Raw genomic sequence first — 20,043 nt, forward strand, 5'->3', positions numbered from 1 at the left:
TACACATCTTACTATACATACATGTGAGGACTTTTACTGGAGCAACAATTGATTCCAACCCATAAGCCAGAAAAAGCCTTTTTACAAGTGAGATCCTCACTTCTCTGAATTTGAGTTGGTTTAGGTATAGTAAAACATGTACACACACACACACGTATTTTCTCTCGCTCCCTCCTCTCACCTCCTTCTTCTTGTGCTTCATCTGCTCCTGGAACTTGTTGTAGTCGCGTTCCTGTTCGGCGCGGATGCGTTTGGTCTCGTCCCTGAGCCTCACAGTGTGGTCCGTCTCCATCTTCTCAATGGTCTGCTTCTGGTGCTTCTCCAGAGTCTCCAGCTCCGTGTCGTAGTACTTCTTCTTCGCCTGGGAGGAGCAGAGAAAGAAATTGAACACCTTCACCATCAAACTATCACCATATTTTTATCATAAGTAGCCATGATCCTGGTCATCCAGATGGGCTGGAAGGATTTAGAGCTGGAGAGGGTAGGAGAGGTTACTTTGGAAAAAGTAGAATGTACATTTTAGTTTTATATAATTTGTAAAATGTCAAAAGGGTATCAGAGATAATATCCCACATTTAAAAATAATAAAATGATTATTGTTAGGTGGGTGCTTGACACATTAACAAATAAATAACTTAATCTGTCAATTGACAGACATGAAAGAGGTCTTCTTCATCTTTTATTTCTCTTGGTGAGGGGGATGTAGAAAAAGGATTCCATTAGACAGCTATCCAATGGGAGGTTGACAACACGGCGGGGGGACGTTGACACGACATGGCGGGGGGAGGGGGGGGGGGCGTTGACGCGACACGGCGGGGACGTTGACGCGGCACGTCGGGGGGGGCGTTGACGTGACACGGGGGGACGTTGACGCGACAGGGGGATGTGGTAGCGGCGGGGGGGCGGGGCGTTGATGCGACACGGCGGGGGGGGACGGGGCTATGACGCGACACGGCGGGGGGGGGCGTTGACGCGACACGGGGGGGGACGTTGACTCGACGCGGCGGGGGGGCGTTGGCGCGGCGGGGGGACGTTGACGCGACACGGCGGGGGGGGACGGGGCGTTGACGCGACACGGCGGGGGGACGTTGACGCGACACGGGGGGGACGTTGACGCGACACAGGGGGGGGGAGACGTTGGCGCGACACGGGGGGGGGGGGACGTTGACGCGACACAGGGGGGGGACGTTGACGCGACACAGGGGGGGGACGTTGACGCGACACAGGGGGGGACGTTGACGCGACACAGGGGGGGACGTTGACGCGACACGGAGGGGGGACGTTGACGCGACACGGCGGGGGGGGGGGGACGTTGACGCGACACGGCGGGGGGCGTTGACGCGACAGGGCGGGGGGCGTTGACGCGACAGGGCGGGGGGCGTTGACGCGACAGGGCGGGGGGCGTTGACGCGACACGGCGGGGGGCGTTGACGCGACACGGCGGGGGGCGTTGACGCGACACGGCGGGGGGCGTTGACGCGACACGGCGGGGGGCGTTGACGCGACACGGCGGGGGGCGTTGACGCGACACGGCGGGGGGCGTTGACGCGACACGGCGGGGGGCGTTGACACGACACGGCGGGGGGCGTTGACACGACACGGCGGGGGGCGTTGACACGACACGGCGGGGGGCGTTGACACGACACGGCGGGGGGCGTTGACACGACACGGCGGGGGGGGGGGGGGGGTGCACGACAGGGACAGGTTGATGTGACACTAGTGCGTGGGTGTTGGTGTGAACTCAGCTAATATCATGGTGTTTGGTGTTGGTGTAGATGGAGGAAGAAGGAATTCTGGGATTTCTTCCATTAGTGACACACACAGAGCTGTGTGTCAGAAGCCTCTATCAGTGCAAACACTAAATGAGGGGTGTGTGTGTGTAGACCTACGTTCATCTCCTGGTCGAAGCGTCGCTGCATTTGCTCTCTTTGAACGTCCAGCTTGGTGTTGAGTAAGGCCTGAGCACGGTGCTCCTCCTTCTGCAGCAGACGCAGGTCCCGCAGCTCCTGACGCCTGTGCAGGCACACACACACACACACACACGCGCATACACAACACACACAAAGTTCAAATATTCTTACTGTCATAGTTCTTGACCTTCACATACTTTGACAGTAAAAACACTGGGAGATTTGGCATTGCCTAAAAAGACTTGGAGGCAAATAATGCATCAAAGATCTAACAAACAGTCAGTCACAACATTGTAGACAATCAGTTATCAGCACCATGACACAAAAGTTTCTTTCATATTAGAAGACAGAATATATTCTCTCCATGAGATAAGAGGAGAGTTCAGGGAATAGTCTTGCTGCCTCCATGACGATGACAACAGAGAGCTTAGAAATGAGAGAAATCTGACTACCAGATAGCAAGTGTGTGAGTGACAGGACTGATGAACCAACACAGGGTGTGGTGTCACATTATCACCACTAGATAGCAGTGAGAACACTAGGCTACTGGCTCAAGGTCTTCAAATCAGGGAGAATGACTGTTCAGAACACTTTGATTTCCAGATTATCTATGTTGTCGATTGGGGGGGATTTAGGGAGTCATAATAGTCATGTGAAATAGTGAAATATTTGTCCCATATAAAACCAGTGACTGGTATACATTGTGTTTACTAGTAAACTAAATATATTATCACTGTTAGGGACTTATCACAATCCTTCCTTATCACTAAGGAATATAGAATGTTCCATGCCATGTTGCTCACACGACTCACACTGATCTGTGGCCATTGTCTCATATATTGACATTTGCAATTTTTCAGATGAAGTCTAGCCACTTGTTGCTGTCACAAAGCTCCTCTTGTGTATTTGTGCACTGATCTCAAAGGGAAAAGAGCAGACCAGGATGCCCAAAATAGTCTGTTTACATTGGGGACATCCGAACACGGCCCAGGCTCTCAACAACTCAGTGCACCAGAGATCCTGTTTTATACAGAGAGGCGAAGTAGACCCAGCCCTTTTTCCTGACCTTGATTCAGGGAGAAAACAAGAAGGGTTTACCAGGAAGCAGTGAGACTTGCCTGAGAAACCTCATCTCTTCATCTTTCTTCTCATCGTCGCTGATGATCTTGGATGTGGTCACACTGACCTGCACGCCGTCGATGACAAATTTCCTGGTGCGCTTCAATGTCTTATTGGAGAAGCGAGAGTCCTAGAAAGGGGGGAGAGAGTACTTTAACTTTTTGCACAGTTACAACTTTTTGCCTCTATTATTTTGGAATGTGTGCGAGTGTAATATTTACAGTTCACTTTTTATTGTTTATTTCACTTGCAATAAAGCCCCTTGAAAATGAGAGGGAAAGAGAGAGAGAGAGACAGAGGTAGAGAGTGATTAAGAGGCTACTATATAGAGTAAGACTGTGTGTTTAGTATCATAATTGGGTGACTGACTGCAGCAGTGTTGTTTACACTGTTAAGACCATTTTTAAATCAGGAAATATAGTCAGCTTCATGCTTTGTTTCCTTTCCTTGAAACATGAGAACAACACTCTAGTGTCTTTAAAAGGAGAAGGTGGTGAATGGAGAACACTGTATAGCCTGCCTGCCAGTTGACAGGAAAGAGCAGTACTTGTGTAAGACTGATCCTGCTGGGCAAGTTCCTCTATAATCACACTGCTCTGCTGCACAGGGAGGGAGAGCCAAGCAGGAAGTGAGATTCTCTCTGACAACAGAGCTCTGTCAACCCCCAATACAGTACAAAGATAGACAGGCTCCACACTGATTCTTACTGGGTCAGACCTACTCCTGTCTCTCCCCAGGAAGAGTAGCACGAGCCTGGGTGACACGGCTACATTTCAAAATTATTAGTGGAAATAATATTAATCCTATTGATGAAAAATGAAAGTGTATAGGTCCAGCTGAACAAACTCTGTTCTCTCTACATCTCTCACCAGAGAAGTAAACATGTCCTGCTGTAGCCATTCTAAACCTTTGACAGAGACACTCTGTGCGTGTGTGCACACTGTGCGTATGTACGTGAACAAGTGAGCACACATCCAGTGTTCTCAGAGGGCCCAGGGGTCTGTAGAGCAGCAGCAGCTCTGCTGGGGCCTCTCATTTTGGCAATAGCCTCCCTCCCTGTGATCTCTCATACATCTCCATTCATAAACCCTGGTCCTCCTGACCTGCCCATCTCCCAAAAATCCCATTTGGGGGGGGGGGGGGGGGGGGGGGGGGGGGACTGCTGAACAATCTGTTGTGGAAAAAGACATCACAAACGGAACACATGTCCAACAGTGAATAGCAACAATCACCGCATAGAAACGACATCCACAATTCTGAATGCTGAATAAAGCTCAAGACAAAGAGCCATTGGTCAAAAAGAATGGAAAATGGAGTCACATTAGTTCAAACAGACTTGGCATTAAAGGATGGATGTGTCCATTTCCCAGAGAACAGTAGTTTGATTCCATCAGAGCCTTTTTGCTAGAAATGCAGCTTCTTTTTTTTTCTCCTTAAAAATATCAGCTTGTAGTCAGTGGAGCTCCACTGCTTGACAAGATCCAAAATGGATGAATTCAGGTTATGGACAGTTTAAAGGGGCTATCTGCAGTTGCTAGATCCATTTGTGGACTTATCAATGAATGACATGTACCCACTGATTCTTGAAGAATATAAAACTTAGAAATGCCTCATGAACTTAGTTCAGCGGTCATACCCCATCAGAACCAAAAATATAAGCTTGTTTAAAGAAAGTGCATTTAAACAATCACTGTAGCCTCAAAACATGGTTAAAACTATAATGTTGATATCATGGATGATCAGTCCTGGCATCCATAGCTCTGTCAATGAGCCCCATCCCTCAGCTTTTTACCCAGAAAGCGCAGGCAGGACGCTTCGTTATTGTTGATTTCAGCTTTAAAGCAGCCCTACGCAGAAATCGCTACTCCATTTTCTGGTCGCTAAAATTCTAATAGTTCGCTTAATTTCAGTTTATGTAACAAAACAAGTATAGTGTAGAGAATCATTGACTGCTGTGAAATATATTTTACATAACCAAAAATATTATTTTTTTCAGCAGTTTGAAGCTGGTGTACAAAACTGAAAGTAAAAGATGCTAAAACGAAAGTTAATGGGAAGCACAGAAAGTCTGGTGACTTTTTAAAAGGACATGGGGCAGAGAGAAAAATTAGCACAACTCATTTCCTGCAATTCTACACATTTTGCTATAGAGTGGAGAGAAATGTTTGCAGTTTTTAATATGATATCTGAGTGACACTGACTTACAAAATCAAATGGGCCCCTGGCCGATAATTCGACCATGAGAACAAGTTTAGATAGCTGGCCTTTAAACTAACGTAGCAATCAAAAAAATACTGACATGTGACTATCAGGGACTGACATAAGAGGAAAAACTGTTGATGCACAACCAAATTTCAAAATTCTAGTATTCTGACTCGCAACAGTAAGTTGAGACCTCGACTGAGTTCCTAAAATTGATCCGAGGGCCATCAAAAGGAGACAGCCAGTTGCCCATCCCTGCTCTACTCCATACCATCTTTTAATGGTCATTTTTTTCTCTTTAGAAGTTATGGTTTAACCAGTTACATCTTGATATAAAATGCCAAATATGTAAGAGTAGAACTATAGCTTCACTAAGGTTAATTATCTCCAGACCTTGAATAAAGTAACATAACAAAACTGAAGCTTACTCACTAGTGTTTCCAGTGATTATGTTAATGAGAGTTCAACAACCTCTGCATTCTCAAAACAGTTGCTTTGTGAGTAGGTGTTAACCGTGGAATGTGTTAACCGTGGAATGTGTTAACCGTGTCCACAGGTAGCCATTGTTATGTAAAAAAGCCCAGGGAAGTCACAGCGGTCTCGCCCCAAGTCAGAGCAGGTACACCAAGGCCATAGGTCAGTTAGGCACTGGAGCCTGGCCGTGGAAATAATCATACAAAAGTTAAGTCGTCGATTTTTTGGTAAAAGACTGTGGTAAATCTTCAGTGGAATGTGACATTAAACATGGGATTACTCACCACCCTGGAGGAGAGGGTCCCGTCGTCCTTGTTGACTGACATGTCTCCTGACAGGTTGAGGCTGATGTCCATGCTCTCAGAGGCAGACATGCTTCCCGCGTCAGAGTACCTCTTGGAGATTCTGCCATTGGCATTGGGGTGGGGCATCAGGTTGTCCATGTTAGCCCCTATAGAGGCCCTCTCCGGAGGCCCACTCCTCATGCTGCCATTCATCCCGATCAGAGGTGTGGGGTCTGGGGTAAGGGTGCTGCCCTCCTCCTGGCTTTGGGGTATCTCTGGTACCTCTACCACCTTAGGCTGTGCCAGCAGGGGTGGGTTCTCGGTCTCGGGGGTGTCCACGGGCTTGCCCTCGTCCGAAGTGGGGGTGCTCTTCCCATCCTCGATGCCCGAGTCAGAGGCGGTCTTACCGGAGGTCTCGCTCTCGGGCTTGTCCGAGTCCATGATGCTGATGCCATCGTCGGGGAGTTGTCGGTCCATCAGCTGGTCATCGACCTTGTGGGGCGGTCTTAGGGGGGGTTTGGCCTCGTCCACCACAGGGGTTTTGGAGGGTGTGTCTGTGGGTTGGTCCCCTTCTAGACTAGTCTGAGACGGGTCCTTGTCTGGAGACTGGAGGGAAGAGAGGAAAGGAGAAGAAATCCATTGTTATTTGAAGCTGTCAGCAGCCAGAAGCACCTTCAGTGCCAATGTTGAATGTAATCACTCTAATATGAGCCAAATTAAATGGATGTTGCCTTAATGCCTAATAGTCTTAGTCTCTTGGCTTCATATTGCAGCAGAAAGCTGGTGTTGACCTTTAGTGGTACCGTCTCGTGGAATGAAGCTATTCCTGTTGAAACTCTGACCTACATCAAGTCCCCCTGCTCAGAGATCCTGAGATAGGTATGAGCTGTCTTGGAGCGTTAAGCAAACAACGTCATCTGCCATATTTACAACTGCGGCCAGCCTTTCAATTGGCTCCTCTAAACACAACTGGAGAAATCTACAGATATTAATACCAGAATGAACTATCTGGTAGATCTGGGGTGGGGGGGTCATTTATCAACCGTGCGTACATTTCTTACTAAATTCTGGCATACGTGGAGATTCTAGGATGTGTGTGCAACAAATGATTGCAATTTATCAAACTATCTCCTGCCTTGGTATAGGCTCTAAGATTAAGTAGGCCATTATGCCACGCTCATATCGCAAAACAAGACTGTAGCCTACCCATACTGTCATAGGTTACCAGTCTATTTACTTTCGAGCATGGTTAGTTATTGAATGAGAGATGGGTAAATGGTAGCATGGTTAGTTATTGAATGAGAGATGGATAAATGGTAGCATGGTTAGTTATTGAATGAGAGATGGATAAATGGTAGCATGGTTAGTTATTGAATGAGAGATGGATAAATGGTAGCATGGTTAGTTATTGAATGAGAGATGGATAAATGGTAGCATGGTTAGTTATTGAATGAGAGATGGATAAATGGTAGCATGGTTAGTTATTGAATGAGAGATGGGTAAATGGTAGCATGGTTAGTTATTGAATGAGCGATGGATAAATGGTAGCATGGTTAGTTATTGAATGAGCGATGGATAAATGGTAGCATGGTTAGTTATTGAATGAGAGATGGATAAATGGTAACATGGTTAGTTATTGAATGAGAGATGGATAAATGGTAACATGGTTAGTTATTGAATGAGAGATGGATAAATGGTAGCATGGTTAGCTATTGAATGAGCGATGGATAAATGGTAGCATGGTTAGTTATTGAATGAGCGATGGATAAATGGTAGCATGGTTAGTTATTGAATGAGCGATGGATAAATGGTAGCATGGTTAGTTATTGAATGAGAGATGGATAAATGGTAGCATGGTTAGTTATTGAATGAGCGATGGATAAATGGTAGCATGGTTAGTTATTGAATGAGAGATGGATAAATGGTAGCATGGTTAGTTATTGAATGAGCGATGGATAAATGGTAGCATGGTTAGTTATTGAATGAGCGATGGATAAATGGTAGCATGGTTAGTTATTGAAACAGCGATGGATAAATGGTAGCATGGTTAGTTATTGAATGAGCGATGGATAAATGGTAGCATGGTTAGTTATTGAAACAGCGATGGATAAATGGTAGCATGGTTAGTTATTGAATGAGCGATGGATAAATGGTAGCATGGTTAGTTATTGAATGAGCGATGGATAAATGGTAGCATGGTTAGTTATTGAATGAGCGATGGATAAATGGTAGCATGGTTAGTTATTGAATGAGCGATGGATAAATGGTAGCATGGTTAGTTATTGAAACAGCGATGGATAAATGGTATCCTAATATTGGTTGTGTAGCGGGAATATACCAGTCATGTCAGAAAACGAGGGACACGTCCTGCTATATGATTATGATTTAGGCCTATATATAATCAAATTAAAATAAATATATTAAGCAACATTCTGCTATGCAAACTGGGTATGGGATCTTTTTACCAACATATGCATATATTTTATCATTAGGCCTAGACGTTTTAATGTTATTAGCCTACCATTATTATAACTCCTGTGCGTCAAACACCTCCATTTCTCCCAACAACAACATTTGCATGTAATACAGTTGATCAACCACTAGAAGTTGCGCATACACATGGTCTGGGATTTGTGTGGCAATACACACACTTTCCCATCAAATTCAAAAAGTATAAATACCAACCTTTGCAGGAAAACTAGCGCACGCAAGGTTTAGTCTTTTTTCGCACGCACGTTCACACACACCTTTGATAAATGAGGCCCCAGGCCCTGAGAGGGCTATTCACAGCCTCTACACTCCGCCAATGCACATGCTGTGGGTTCCTGCGCGTGTGCGTGCGTGCGAGCGCAAAGGAGGTCTAAGGTTTCCTGAAAGATGCACTCTTAGGCCTCGAGTTTCCCTCTGGGGCAGGGGCGTTTGTGTTTGTGAGGTGAAAGCAGTTTGGAGCGTGTGCTGATTTCAGACTGCGTCAGCAGCAGCTATAAGACTAGAGGACAAGACAGACAGCTGATATACTGATGAGCTAAGCTTAGCAAAAACAATAATGAAGACAACTGCTAGGGTCCACCCAAAATGACCGACCTGAAATTACCTCAGGTCCATATCACATAATACCAGTCTAATGTCGTTAACTTCGTTTTAGTACAGTTTTATTAGAAAAATAAGGTATATGCTAACTTAAAGATAAAATCTGTGGAATAGGGGTAATGTCAAACTTTGAATAAGGAAGTTGTCAAGAGGAGAAGCTAAGGCGATATTTGTGCCGGTGTGCAGGACAAATAGCATGTATTTTTAGCGGTGGGTAAATGGGTGTGTGAAAGCATGAATTCCGGTTTCTCTTCCTTTGTTTGGCTCCAGTGAGTTGTGAGTGAGTGTCCTCAGATTTTCTCTCACTTTCTAATTCACTTTCCCCCTATACATGCATAAACCACAAACCCATTAGTCGATCACATGGCAAGTACACAGAAAAACTTAACTAGAAGTGTTTGATTAATAGATCTGATAGGATTTGAATAGTATATGTTTTAGGGGGTGTTTCCCTGAAACAGATTAACCCTTATCCTGAAAAAAAACAAAACATTTTCTATGCAGATTCTCCATTGAGGTTGTTTTTACATCCTGGATGAGGCGCAATCTTTGTGCAAGAAATTGCCTTTTAGTGTTTGAATAGTGGAATGACCATACAAAGAGTCCTCATCATGGACATAATGGCAGCTGGTGGTCGATGTCACCCCGGGAGTGTGCGACTATCAGTATGTGCAGAATGTGCTCGAGTTTGTGTGCGTTTGTATTCTATCATCTCAGTGTGTGTGTGTGTGTGTCCTCGGCCCCATCTCAGTCTGTGTGTGTGTCCCCTCGGCCCCATCTCAGTGTGTGTGTGTCCAACTCAGTGTTTGCACTCCTAACACCACAGACACACCCCCACACTTCAGTGAGCGCTGTCCTGACCTCCCCTGCTCAGTCAATACACTCCCCAGTTAGAGGGTAGACCACACACACACACACACACAGGAAGCTGCGGATTGTGGGGTTTAGGGCGTGCTAGCAGAAACATTCTGAAGTCAGCATACATAGAAACTGTCAAAAGTTGATGTACTGTAATTCTATACAGCCGTTATTGTACGTAGACATTAAGATGACATTGCTACACACACCCTCCTTTGATTTTCCTCCCATTATGATTGGTAATGAGATTCATTCTTGGTTGAATAAGCCAAACCACTTTGAGATCTATTGTATAAGGCTAGTATGAAACAAGCATTTTGCAACAATTTGTGTATGTGACCAATAAAATTGTTATTTGAGATTGTTAATATCGCTCTTTCTCACACAAACGATAAAGAGGGAGATGATGAAGACACAGTAGAGAGTTGGCAGTAAAAGTCTTACCACTGGGACTGTGAGCTCAGCGGTGTCATCCTCCTCTCCTTCCTCTCTATTGTCCTCAATTTCCTCCATGACTTCAGCCTTCGCCTCGGCAACCAGCTCTTGCAGGGGTCTGTTAGTCTTCACCGAGCAGACAAAGGGGTGCTGGGGGGCAGAGGCAAGAGGGAGTCAGGACAACCATGTTACAACCCAAGAACATAGAACAGTGACCGGGGGCATAGAAAGCAAAGAGGAACTTTCACTGAAGGGAGAAACTTAATGTGCCACCTGCATCGACCCATGGCAAGAATACCAGAGACCAGGGTATGAGCTCACCCTGATGAAACAATGAAGAGTTTATTACCCCAAATCCACATGTGCTTATGATACCAAGTTCCTAGATTAGACAGAGCTAAAAAGAGAAGAATAATTTAATTAGAGTGAATGAATATGAGCTGGCTTAAGAGGGGATCATTTGACAGCCACAAACAAGGCTGTGAAAAGGTTCAGGTAGCCCAGAGAAGATAAAAGAGAAAGTAATCCATTATTCAGGTGATTTGCACCACAGGTAATTTAATTGGCCCAGCTGGTGCAGGTAGGCATGTGAGAGGAGACTGGCTAAGGCGCAAAGGGACACTCTGGGCTGCCTGAATCTGTGTGGTAGCATTAGCAATAGCTTTTAACTTCTCCAATTACATAAAATTAATCAAGTCAGCAATGAGTCAGGGGAGAACAGAGTGCCAGCTATCACACAGGTGACAGGAGAACGCCAGGCAAAGTGCTGTACTTGAACACCACACAGCAGTGTCTAGGGTATCAAATAAAACAGTGAGAAGTATTTTAAAACAAGTCACTAAGACTTATGGACTTCGCGCTGGAAATCCAAGAGAAATGATAAGACATTCTAAAACACATCACTTCCTGGGTACACGGTACCTCTCTATAACTATTATAAAAACCACAAGCTTGGTTTCTGCTGAGCTGAACAGTGAGTCCTTCTACACCGCAGCCCCATTCTGAGACCCAGCACCTCGGAGTAGGAGTGCTGATCTAGGATCAGCCCTCCCCCGGTCCATGTAATCTTATTCATTATGATCTAAAAGGCAAAGCTGATCCTATATCAACACTCCTACTATGGTAGACTCTGCCCCTCCGGCTTCAACATGTGTACTATGACATCTGAGCCCAGACAACCAGCGCTACACTAAGCCAACGTACAATGGGTGAAGAAAGCAAACGGCTACAGGGGAGTGCTTCACCGCTGTAGCCTCTCTCACCCAGGCCTGGCCTGGACTGCTGATGGGCCACGGTGTGTCAAATGCTTTCTTGTCAACCAAATGGCCCAGAGGTAGAGGCACAGAATGGCTGAAGTTACTCCCAACTGCTGGTCCAGTTAGAATTTGGGCATGGGTAATCTGATCCTAGATCTGTGGTTAGGCCAAGATGGTCCCCACCAGATCCACCATCACGGCCGTGGGGAGTTAAGATACTTCATCATGTGGTTGTGTAGACAACATGTATACAACATTCCTCATATGGGATGAGGCGACCATGGTCATCAAATCGTTATGTCATATGCGCCGAATACAATACTTACGAGAACCTTTCCCAGCAATGCAGTTCAAAAGTAAGAAATCTAAATAATATACAAATAAATAGTAAGAATAAAACAACAATAAAGAGACTATAAAAGGAGTACCAGTTCCGAGTCAATGTGCAGGGGACAAGGTAGTTGAGGTAATATGTACTGCACTGTCGTAACTAGAAGCACAACATTTCACTACACCCATATTAACATCTGCTAACCATGTGTATGTGACCAATAACATTTGATTTGATGTATGTTGGGGTAAAAGTGACTAGGCAATCAGGATAGATAAACAGAGTAGCAACAGCGTATGTGAAGAGTGTGAAAGTGTGTCTCTGGGTGAGTGTGGCGTCAATAAGCATGTGTGAGTGTGTTGTGTGTGTGTGTGTGTGTGTGAGCGTATGTAGTGTGTGTTCGTGTGTTGGAGTGTCAGTGTAGTATGTGTGAGTGTGTGTGTCGAGTCCAGTAAGTGTGCATAGAGCCAGTACAAGAGAGTCAGTGCAACTAAAAAGGGGGGGGGGGGGGTCAATGTAAATAGTCAGGGTAGACATTTAATTAACTGTTCAGCTGTCTTATGGCTTGGGGGTAGAAGCTGTTCAGGAGCCTTTTGGTCCCGGATTTGGCTCTCTGGTACTGCTTGCTGTGCAGTAGCAGAGAGAACAGTTTATGACTTTGGTGGCTGGAGTCTGAGAAATTAGGGCCTTCCTCTGACACTGCCTGATATAGGAGGTCCTGGATGGCAAGGACCTCTGCCCAAGTGATGTACTGGGCCGTACGCACAACCTTCTGTGGCTTCTTACTGTCGGATGCCAAGCTGTTGCCATACCAAGCTGTGAGGCAGCCACTCAATATAATCTCAATGGTGCAGCTGTATAATATTTTGAGGATCTGAGGGCCCATGTCAAACATTTTTGGTGACTGTGTGCTGTTTTCAAGGGATTGTTAAATACATTTAAATTATTTAGTTCTAATATCATCACCTCTTGAAGAGCAAAGTCAGAACTACACATTTTTGATTATTCCATGCAAAACAGCTCCATCAGCGTTATATGCCTACAGCAAGTAAAATGCATGATTTTAATGATCAGTAAACATCAATTGATCATGTCATTTCAGTTGCGTGACAGTAGCCAACATTAATTGGATATTTGAGTGATATAAAATAAGTGAACTATACCTGACTAGTAAGTATGAGTGGTTCATGTTCATTTCCCCATCCTTCATGGGGGAATTAAGCAGCAGAAGGGCCCATTTGCCCATGTAACGTTACTGTTTGAGCCAGTTTGCTACAGCAGGAAAATAATCCTTCAACAACAAGAAATGTGAATTGTTATGTGGATTATAATTCATGGATTTTTTTGTAGAGGTTGACATTTTAAAGTTGAAATGACAAACTTTAGAAGCCTTTTTAAAACTTGAATACACTAGTTTGCATTTCCTTAAGTGCAGGAAAACCCTCAGCAATAAAAGGGTGATCAAATTAAGACCCTACATATATAGTTGATAATGTTTACTTTACAAGCTACCGGTAGAAACTTTGTACATTTGGCTAAACATAATGGTAAGTAGACCTAATGTACTGTTTTCTCCAACCAACGTAGGCCTAACTAGTGAAGTTAGCCTACATCATCCCCTTTTCAACATTGTTAAATAGTATTTAACCATGATTGCTGCAGACAGATATGATAAGCTACATTGATTGATTGACCATGTCAATCAAATTTGGGGCTCCCAAGTGGTGCAACGGTCTAAGACACTGCATCTCAGTGCTAGAGGCGTCACTACAGACCCTGGTTCGACTCAAGGCTGTATCACAACCGGCCGTGATTGGGAGTGCCATAGGGTGGCGCACAATTGGCCCACCGTAGTCCGGGTTAGTGTTTGGCCGGGGTAGGCCGTCATTGTAAATAAGAATATGTTCTTAACTGACTTGCGTAGTTAAATAAAGGTTCAATTCAAAAAATGTACTCGCTAGCTAGTAGACTGATCCAATGAACCGTTGCATTACAGTTCAAAATGTTGTATAAAATGTGCCCAATTGTTTTTTTGATACATTTTCAAGTACACAACTGTGCACTCTCCTACAACAGCATGGCATTATTTCACTGTAATAGCTACTGTAAATTGGACAGTGCAGTTAGATTAACAAGAATTGAAGCTTTCTGCCCATATCAGATATGTCTATGTCCTGGGAAATTCTCGTTACTTATAACGTCATACTAATCACATTAGCTCAGGTTAGCTCAACCGTCTGGTGAAGGGGACAACAATCCCGTAGATGTTAACAAGGGATAAACTAGATGACTATATCCACATTTTGTTTGATTTGCTTGCCATCTATAATAGTGATGACAGAAGTCTGACTGACAACTTTACCAGAAGATGTTGAGCCCTTTCCAAAAGCCTAATCCCTGATGAAGCAAGCTAAATGAGCATTCGCTAGCTAGCTACCCTCACATATCTGAAAATGCATGATAAATGGAGGTTTACTGATTGCCCTATAACTCTGATGATGGAGCTAAATGTGAAATCATTACAAAATGTGCAGTTCTGACTAGGGTTGGAAACTTCACGGGAATTTTCCAGATATTTTCTGAAAATTTTCCACGAGAAGGTAAGCCTGGGAATTTTGTCACATCACATGTACAGCTGAATCTTAAGATCTTGCACACTAATGAGATGCTATTGAGCCCGCACTACGACACTGTCCGAGCCAAGGACTACATGCTTTCTGGTTTTGATTACAATACTGGCTGGGGTGAATATATTTTATACGACATCCATGATTTTTTGTTAACTAGTAAATAGTAGCCTACAGTGTTTAAATAATTTCTAACTTGTTAACAATTTCTGCTAGTGTTAATTCCTGTTTCCATACATGTTTCATTTAAAAAAATGCATCTTATCTCACAAAGGTGTTGTTTAATCTAACTGCTTAACTATTTATCTGTACATGGAATTGAATTTGGGGTCTTTTACCTCCTTTTTTCTAATCTTTACAGGAAAATGCCACGGGCACTATCTGATGTGTGGAGACATTTCACTGCAGCTAATGTAGAAGGAAAAGCTGTGTAAATTGGAAATACTGTACCAAATCATGTGAAGAATGCAACAAAGATGCAGAATCTGGCCAAGTGCATAAAGTTCCCTCAGCGCTCACAACCTCTGACAAAAGTCCCTCTACTTCTATTCGAGATGAAAATGAGGAATCAGACACCTTATAAACAGCAACAGCTCATGAATCAGAAGTTTTTTAGACAATGGAGGAACGTAGTCAGAGAAATGCTGATGAATGTCTTGCTCGAGCTATGTATGCAACTGGTTCACCTTTCAAGCTCACAGGCAATGTGTATTGGAAGAGATTTCTGAATGTTTTTCACCCAACATGCACTCCTCCAAACAGACATGCTTTATCTACTAATTTGCTGGATGCAGAGTTCAAGTGAAGGTCAAGAAAATCAGAGAAAGCAGACTTTTGCAATCATCTCTGATGGGTGGTTGAATGTTCGTGGGCAAGGAATAATTAACTACATCATGTCCACCCCTCAACCAGTATTCTACAAGAGCACAGACACAAGGGACAACAGACACACCGGTCTCTACATCACAGATGAACTGAAGGCTGTCATTAATGACCTTGGACCACAGAAGGTATTTGCACTGGTGACAGACAGTGCTGCGAACATGAAGGCTGCTTGGTCTAAAGTGGAGGAGTCCTACCCTCACAACACACACATTGGCTGTGCTGCTCATGCATTGAATCTGCTCCTCAAGGACATAATGGCACTGGAAACAATGGATACACTACAAGCGAGCCAAGGAAATGGTTAGGTATGTGAAGGGTCATCAAGGTATAGCAGCAATCTACCTCACCAAGCAAAGTGAGAAGAATAAGAGCACCACATTGAAGGTGCCCAGCAACCCCCATTGGGGTGGTGGTGTCATGATGTTCGACAGTCTCCTGGAGGGGAGGAATCTCTCCAAGAAATGGCTATATCACAGTCTGCCAATATGGACAGCCCCATCAAGAGGATCCTCCTGGATTATGTGTTTTGGGAAAGAGTGGTAAGCAGCCTGAAACTCATGAAACCTATAGCAGTTGCCATTGCACAGATTGAGGGAGACATCCTGTCTGATGTTCAGACTCTGCTTGCAGATGTAAGAGAAGAAATCCACACTGCGCTACCCACTTCACTGTTGCTCCAAGCAGAGGAAACTTCAGTTCTGAAATACATCAAAAAGCATGATGACTTCTGCCTGAAGCCCTTACATGCCGCAGCGTACATGTTGGACCCAAAGTATGCTGGCAAGAGCATCCTGTCTGGTGCAGAGATCAACAAGGCCTATGGTGTCATCACTACCGTGTCTTGCCACCTTGGCCTGGATGAGGGCAAGGTTCTTAGCAGTCTGGCGAAGTACACTTCCAAGCAAGGGCTTTGGAATGGAGATGCAATATGGCAGTCGTGCCAACATATCTCATCATCCTCCAAATTCCACCAACATCAGCTGCCTGGTCCTTGTTTGGGAACACACACACACACCAAAGCACGCAACAGGCTGACCAATACAAGCAAATTTTAGGCTTTTTGAACCTGACAACGAGCCAATTTAGGAGGTCCAGGGAGAAGACATGGAAGCCTGAGAGGAAGACAACCAAAGCTTTAGTTTCTAGACTATCATTTTACAGATGCGTGTCGAAAACGTTTTTGGGAGCAGACAAGTCGAACGCTATTGTGACGTTTTCTTGATAAACTATAGGCTGTCTCATCTTCATCATTGATCAGGCCTGCCACCATCATGTCATCATCAAATTGAATGGAGTTGTAGGTGAACTGGGAGTACAGGAGGGGACTATGCACGGACCTCTGAGAGCCCCCCCCATGTTGAGGGTCAGCGTGGCAGATGGGTTGTTGCCTACACTCACCACCTAGGGGCGACCCGTAAGGATGTCCAGGATCCAGTTGCAGAGGGAGGAGTTCAGTCCCAGGGTCCTTAGCTTAGTGAGGAGCTTGGAGGGCACTATGGTGCTGTGATAACATGCCATAACAGAGAGGGGGAGAGAAGAGAGCTACAGTCACATTGACTAGACTTATGTTTGTCCCCTGACATAATATATAGCACATGGACATCGTCCAAGTTTTCACTGGAATAATGGATGTAATTAAACTGCCCTCTAATTAGATTTCCAGTCTGTCTATTAATTAGTGATCCACAACACGAAGTAACCCCAAGGCCTCCTCCCCCTGTCACAATGTATGTCAGGGTTTGCCAATTGGCGGCCTGTGGGTGAATTCATTTAGCCCCCCAAGTTTGCTGAGCAAAAATGTTTTTAGATAGATATGTGATTGTATATAAATGTAAGAAAGGTTTGAAATTATTATGTTTTAGTCAAATATTATCTGTTCTGGCGGTCAATTTTCAGTTGACAAATTATTTGTAATTATGTTCTGGCCCCCTGACCATCCACTTGTCTCGCGGCTGAATCTAGTTGATGATCCCTGATCTATGTCATGAGTCACAGATGGTGCGGATGAATGCTGTTCAATGGGCTTATTGCCATCAATGCCATCTAACCGGGCTAGAAACATAAATATGATAGCGATCAAAACCTTCCGTGCAGCACTGAACACGACCACTCCCATCTCCCTCTAAACTTCCAGCAGGCTTTGGGCTCTGTAATTGGCAAAGGGTGGAGAGAATAAGGAGAAATCCCAAAGCGCCATTAGTTGGAAACAGGAATGCAAGTTGCTAGCATTACCCTCTGCTGTGGAACCCAGACAGGAAGCTGTGGCTCCTGCATTTTAATAGACACCTCGTCTATTTCCACGTTCTCTCTTGCCCCCTCTTCCGCACTCTCCATCTACCCAATGCCCTTTTTATGGTACTGCTCATTTGCCTATCGTATCATGTCACCATTCCTCTTGTGTCTGAAACAGCTGATGTTTTGGGAGGTTAAGATAGTGGACTTGTGAAGAGTGAGAAAAAGACAGAGGGAGAACGTCCTCATACATCAGAGCGAGGTATACAACAGTATATATAGTGTGTCTGAGGCTAGCTTACCTCCAAGAGCTGTGCGGCGTCTGGCCGACTCTCTGGATTCTTATCCAACGACTTTTTCAGGAAATCCTTAAACTCCCGTGACCTTAAAACACACAGAATGCCGGGAACATTAATCAAAGAAGGGAGAAGGACTGATGGGGTGGTGGTGATATTTTCACTAGATAACTTAATGACACAGTGAGGCTAGAACGGAACAGATTCAGGAATGTGGTACACAGTTGGCTGCACAGCTCTGCAAGGTGGGTAATCATTACTTTAATCACGGCTATATTTCTTTCGACAAATAAAGCTTTCACTAGCAATGCTCTTCTCATCTGGAGAGAGCTCTCAGCACCTGGGGAGTGGGGGAAAAGGCCCGAGCTCTCGCATCTGCTGAGCAATGGAACACACCGCCTCATAAAAACGGATTAGAAAATCCACAGCTTTACACACTCATATTGCTGTGTTCACCGGCTTCTGGCGGCTTAGTTTAAAGGACAGATGTAGACCCGTAGACCTCTATGGCCCCTCCTCTCTGCCCCCTCCTCTCCTCTCACCACTTGCTGGGTTGCTCCAGGGTAGGGGGCTCAGACTTGGCTATCTTCAGCAGGACCCTCATGGGGTTGAGTTCATGATGCGGGGGCTCGATCTGGGCCAGCTCGATCAGGGTGATGCCCAGGGACCAGATGTCAGCCTTGTAGTCATACGGCGCGTCCTTCATGGTCTCACACATCACCACCTCAGGAGCCATCCTAGAATACAACATAGTACAATAGAGGATCTCTAATATGGTGGACAAATTCCCTCTGGCGTTTTAAGACAACAAAAAAAAAAGATTAACTTCAATGTTTAGGTTTCATATGATTCATCTGAAACGTCCCTCACATTTATTGCTGTTGGCATATTGCAAAAGTTGTAAATAGTTCACATTCCAAGCTCACGGACAATATTTGCATGTCAACACACTTTCGATTGAGCTATGTTTACTGACCAAGTGGATAGTAGGCATAATAACATACTTTATCTGAGCTCTAGAGAGAGGGGTATGCAGTGTTTGCTTACGATCAAAAGTGACACGTTCCATAAAGAAATGGTACACTGTTAACAGTTATAGGCATATTTCAATTTTGCCCTGTTTATCAAGTGTTGTAAAAATAATCAACTGACTGGTTTTCTTGATGTCTGTAGTATTCTCACGGCAATCTGGCTTCCGCTCAGGTTATGGATGTGTCACTGCAACCATAAAGGTCCTCAATGATGTCACCATTCCCCTTGATTCTAAACAATGTTGTGCTGCTATTTTTATTGACTTGGCCAAAGTTTTTGATACAGACCATTCCATTCTTCTGGGCCGGCTAAGCAGTATTGGTGTCTCTGAGGGGTCTTTGGCCTGGTTTGTTAACAACCTCTCTCAAAGAGTGCAGTGTATAAAGTCAGAAAATCTGCCACCTCAGCCACTGCCTGTCACCAAGGGAGTACCCCAAAGCTCAATCCTAGGCCCCACGCTCTTCTCAATTTACATTAACATAGCTCAGGCAGTAGGAAGCACTCTCATCCATGTATATGCAGATGAGTCTTATACTCAGCTAGCCCCTCCCCAGATTGTGTTAAACGCTCTACAACAAAGCTTTCTAAATGTCCAACAAGCTTTCTCTACCCTTAAACTTGTTCTGAACACCTCCAAAACTAAGGTCATGAGGTTTAGTAAGAAGAATGCCCCACTCCGCACAGGTGTGATTACTACCTCTGAGGGTTTAAAGCTTAAGGTAGTCCACATACAACACCCGTTCTGCCAGTCACATTCTGTTAAAGGTCCCCAAAGCACACACATCCCTGGGTCACTCATCTTTTCCATTTGCTGCAGCTAGTGACTGGAATGAGCTGCAAAAAACACTCAAACTGGACAGTTTTATCTCAGTCCCTTCATTCAAAGACTCAATCATGGACACTCTTAATGACAGTTGTGGCTGCTTTGCGTGATATATTGTTGTCGCTACCTTCTTGCCCTTTGTGCTGTTGTCTGTGCCCAATAATGTTTTGTGCTGCTACCATGTTGTGT

General features: G+C 44.8%; 1 protein-coding gene across 2 annotated transcripts in view; it reads right to left on the reverse strand.

Moving 5' to 3' along the window:
- LOC110533364 (serine/threonine-protein kinase 10) overlaps positions 1 to 20,043 on the reverse strand; it is a 58,377-nt gene that overhangs the window by 9,121 nt on the left and 29,213 nt on the right. For both annotated transcript variants that reach the window (XR_005053587.1, XM_036989717.1), the window contains exons 6-12: positions 18,542 to 18,736; positions 18,006 to 18,087; positions 10,382 to 10,522; positions 5,990 to 6,595; positions 3,029 to 3,159; positions 1,890 to 2,013; positions 182 to 361 (exon numbers count right to left, since the gene is read on the reverse strand). Coding sequence is in view for 1 of the 2 variants with exons in the window: in XM_036989717.1 (XP_036845612.1) it covers positions 182 to 361; positions 1,890 to 2,013; positions 3,029 to 3,159; positions 5,990 to 6,595; positions 10,382 to 10,522; positions 18,006 to 18,087; positions 18,542 to 18,736 (1,459 nt within the window). In the remaining variant the exon portion in view is untranslated. The remainder of the gene's footprint in view (positions 1 to 181; positions 362 to 1,889; positions 2,014 to 3,028; positions 3,160 to 5,989; positions 6,596 to 10,381; positions 10,523 to 18,005; positions 18,088 to 18,541; positions 18,737 to 20,043) is intronic.

The sequence above is a fragment of the Oncorhynchus mykiss genome, chromosome 10 (genome assembly GCF_013265735.2).
Source record: "Oncorhynchus mykiss isolate Arlee chromosome 10, USDA_OmykA_1.1, whole genome shotgun sequence".
Classification (NCBI taxonomy): domain Eukaryota; kingdom Metazoa; phylum Chordata; class Actinopteri; order Salmoniformes; family Salmonidae; genus Oncorhynchus; species Oncorhynchus mykiss.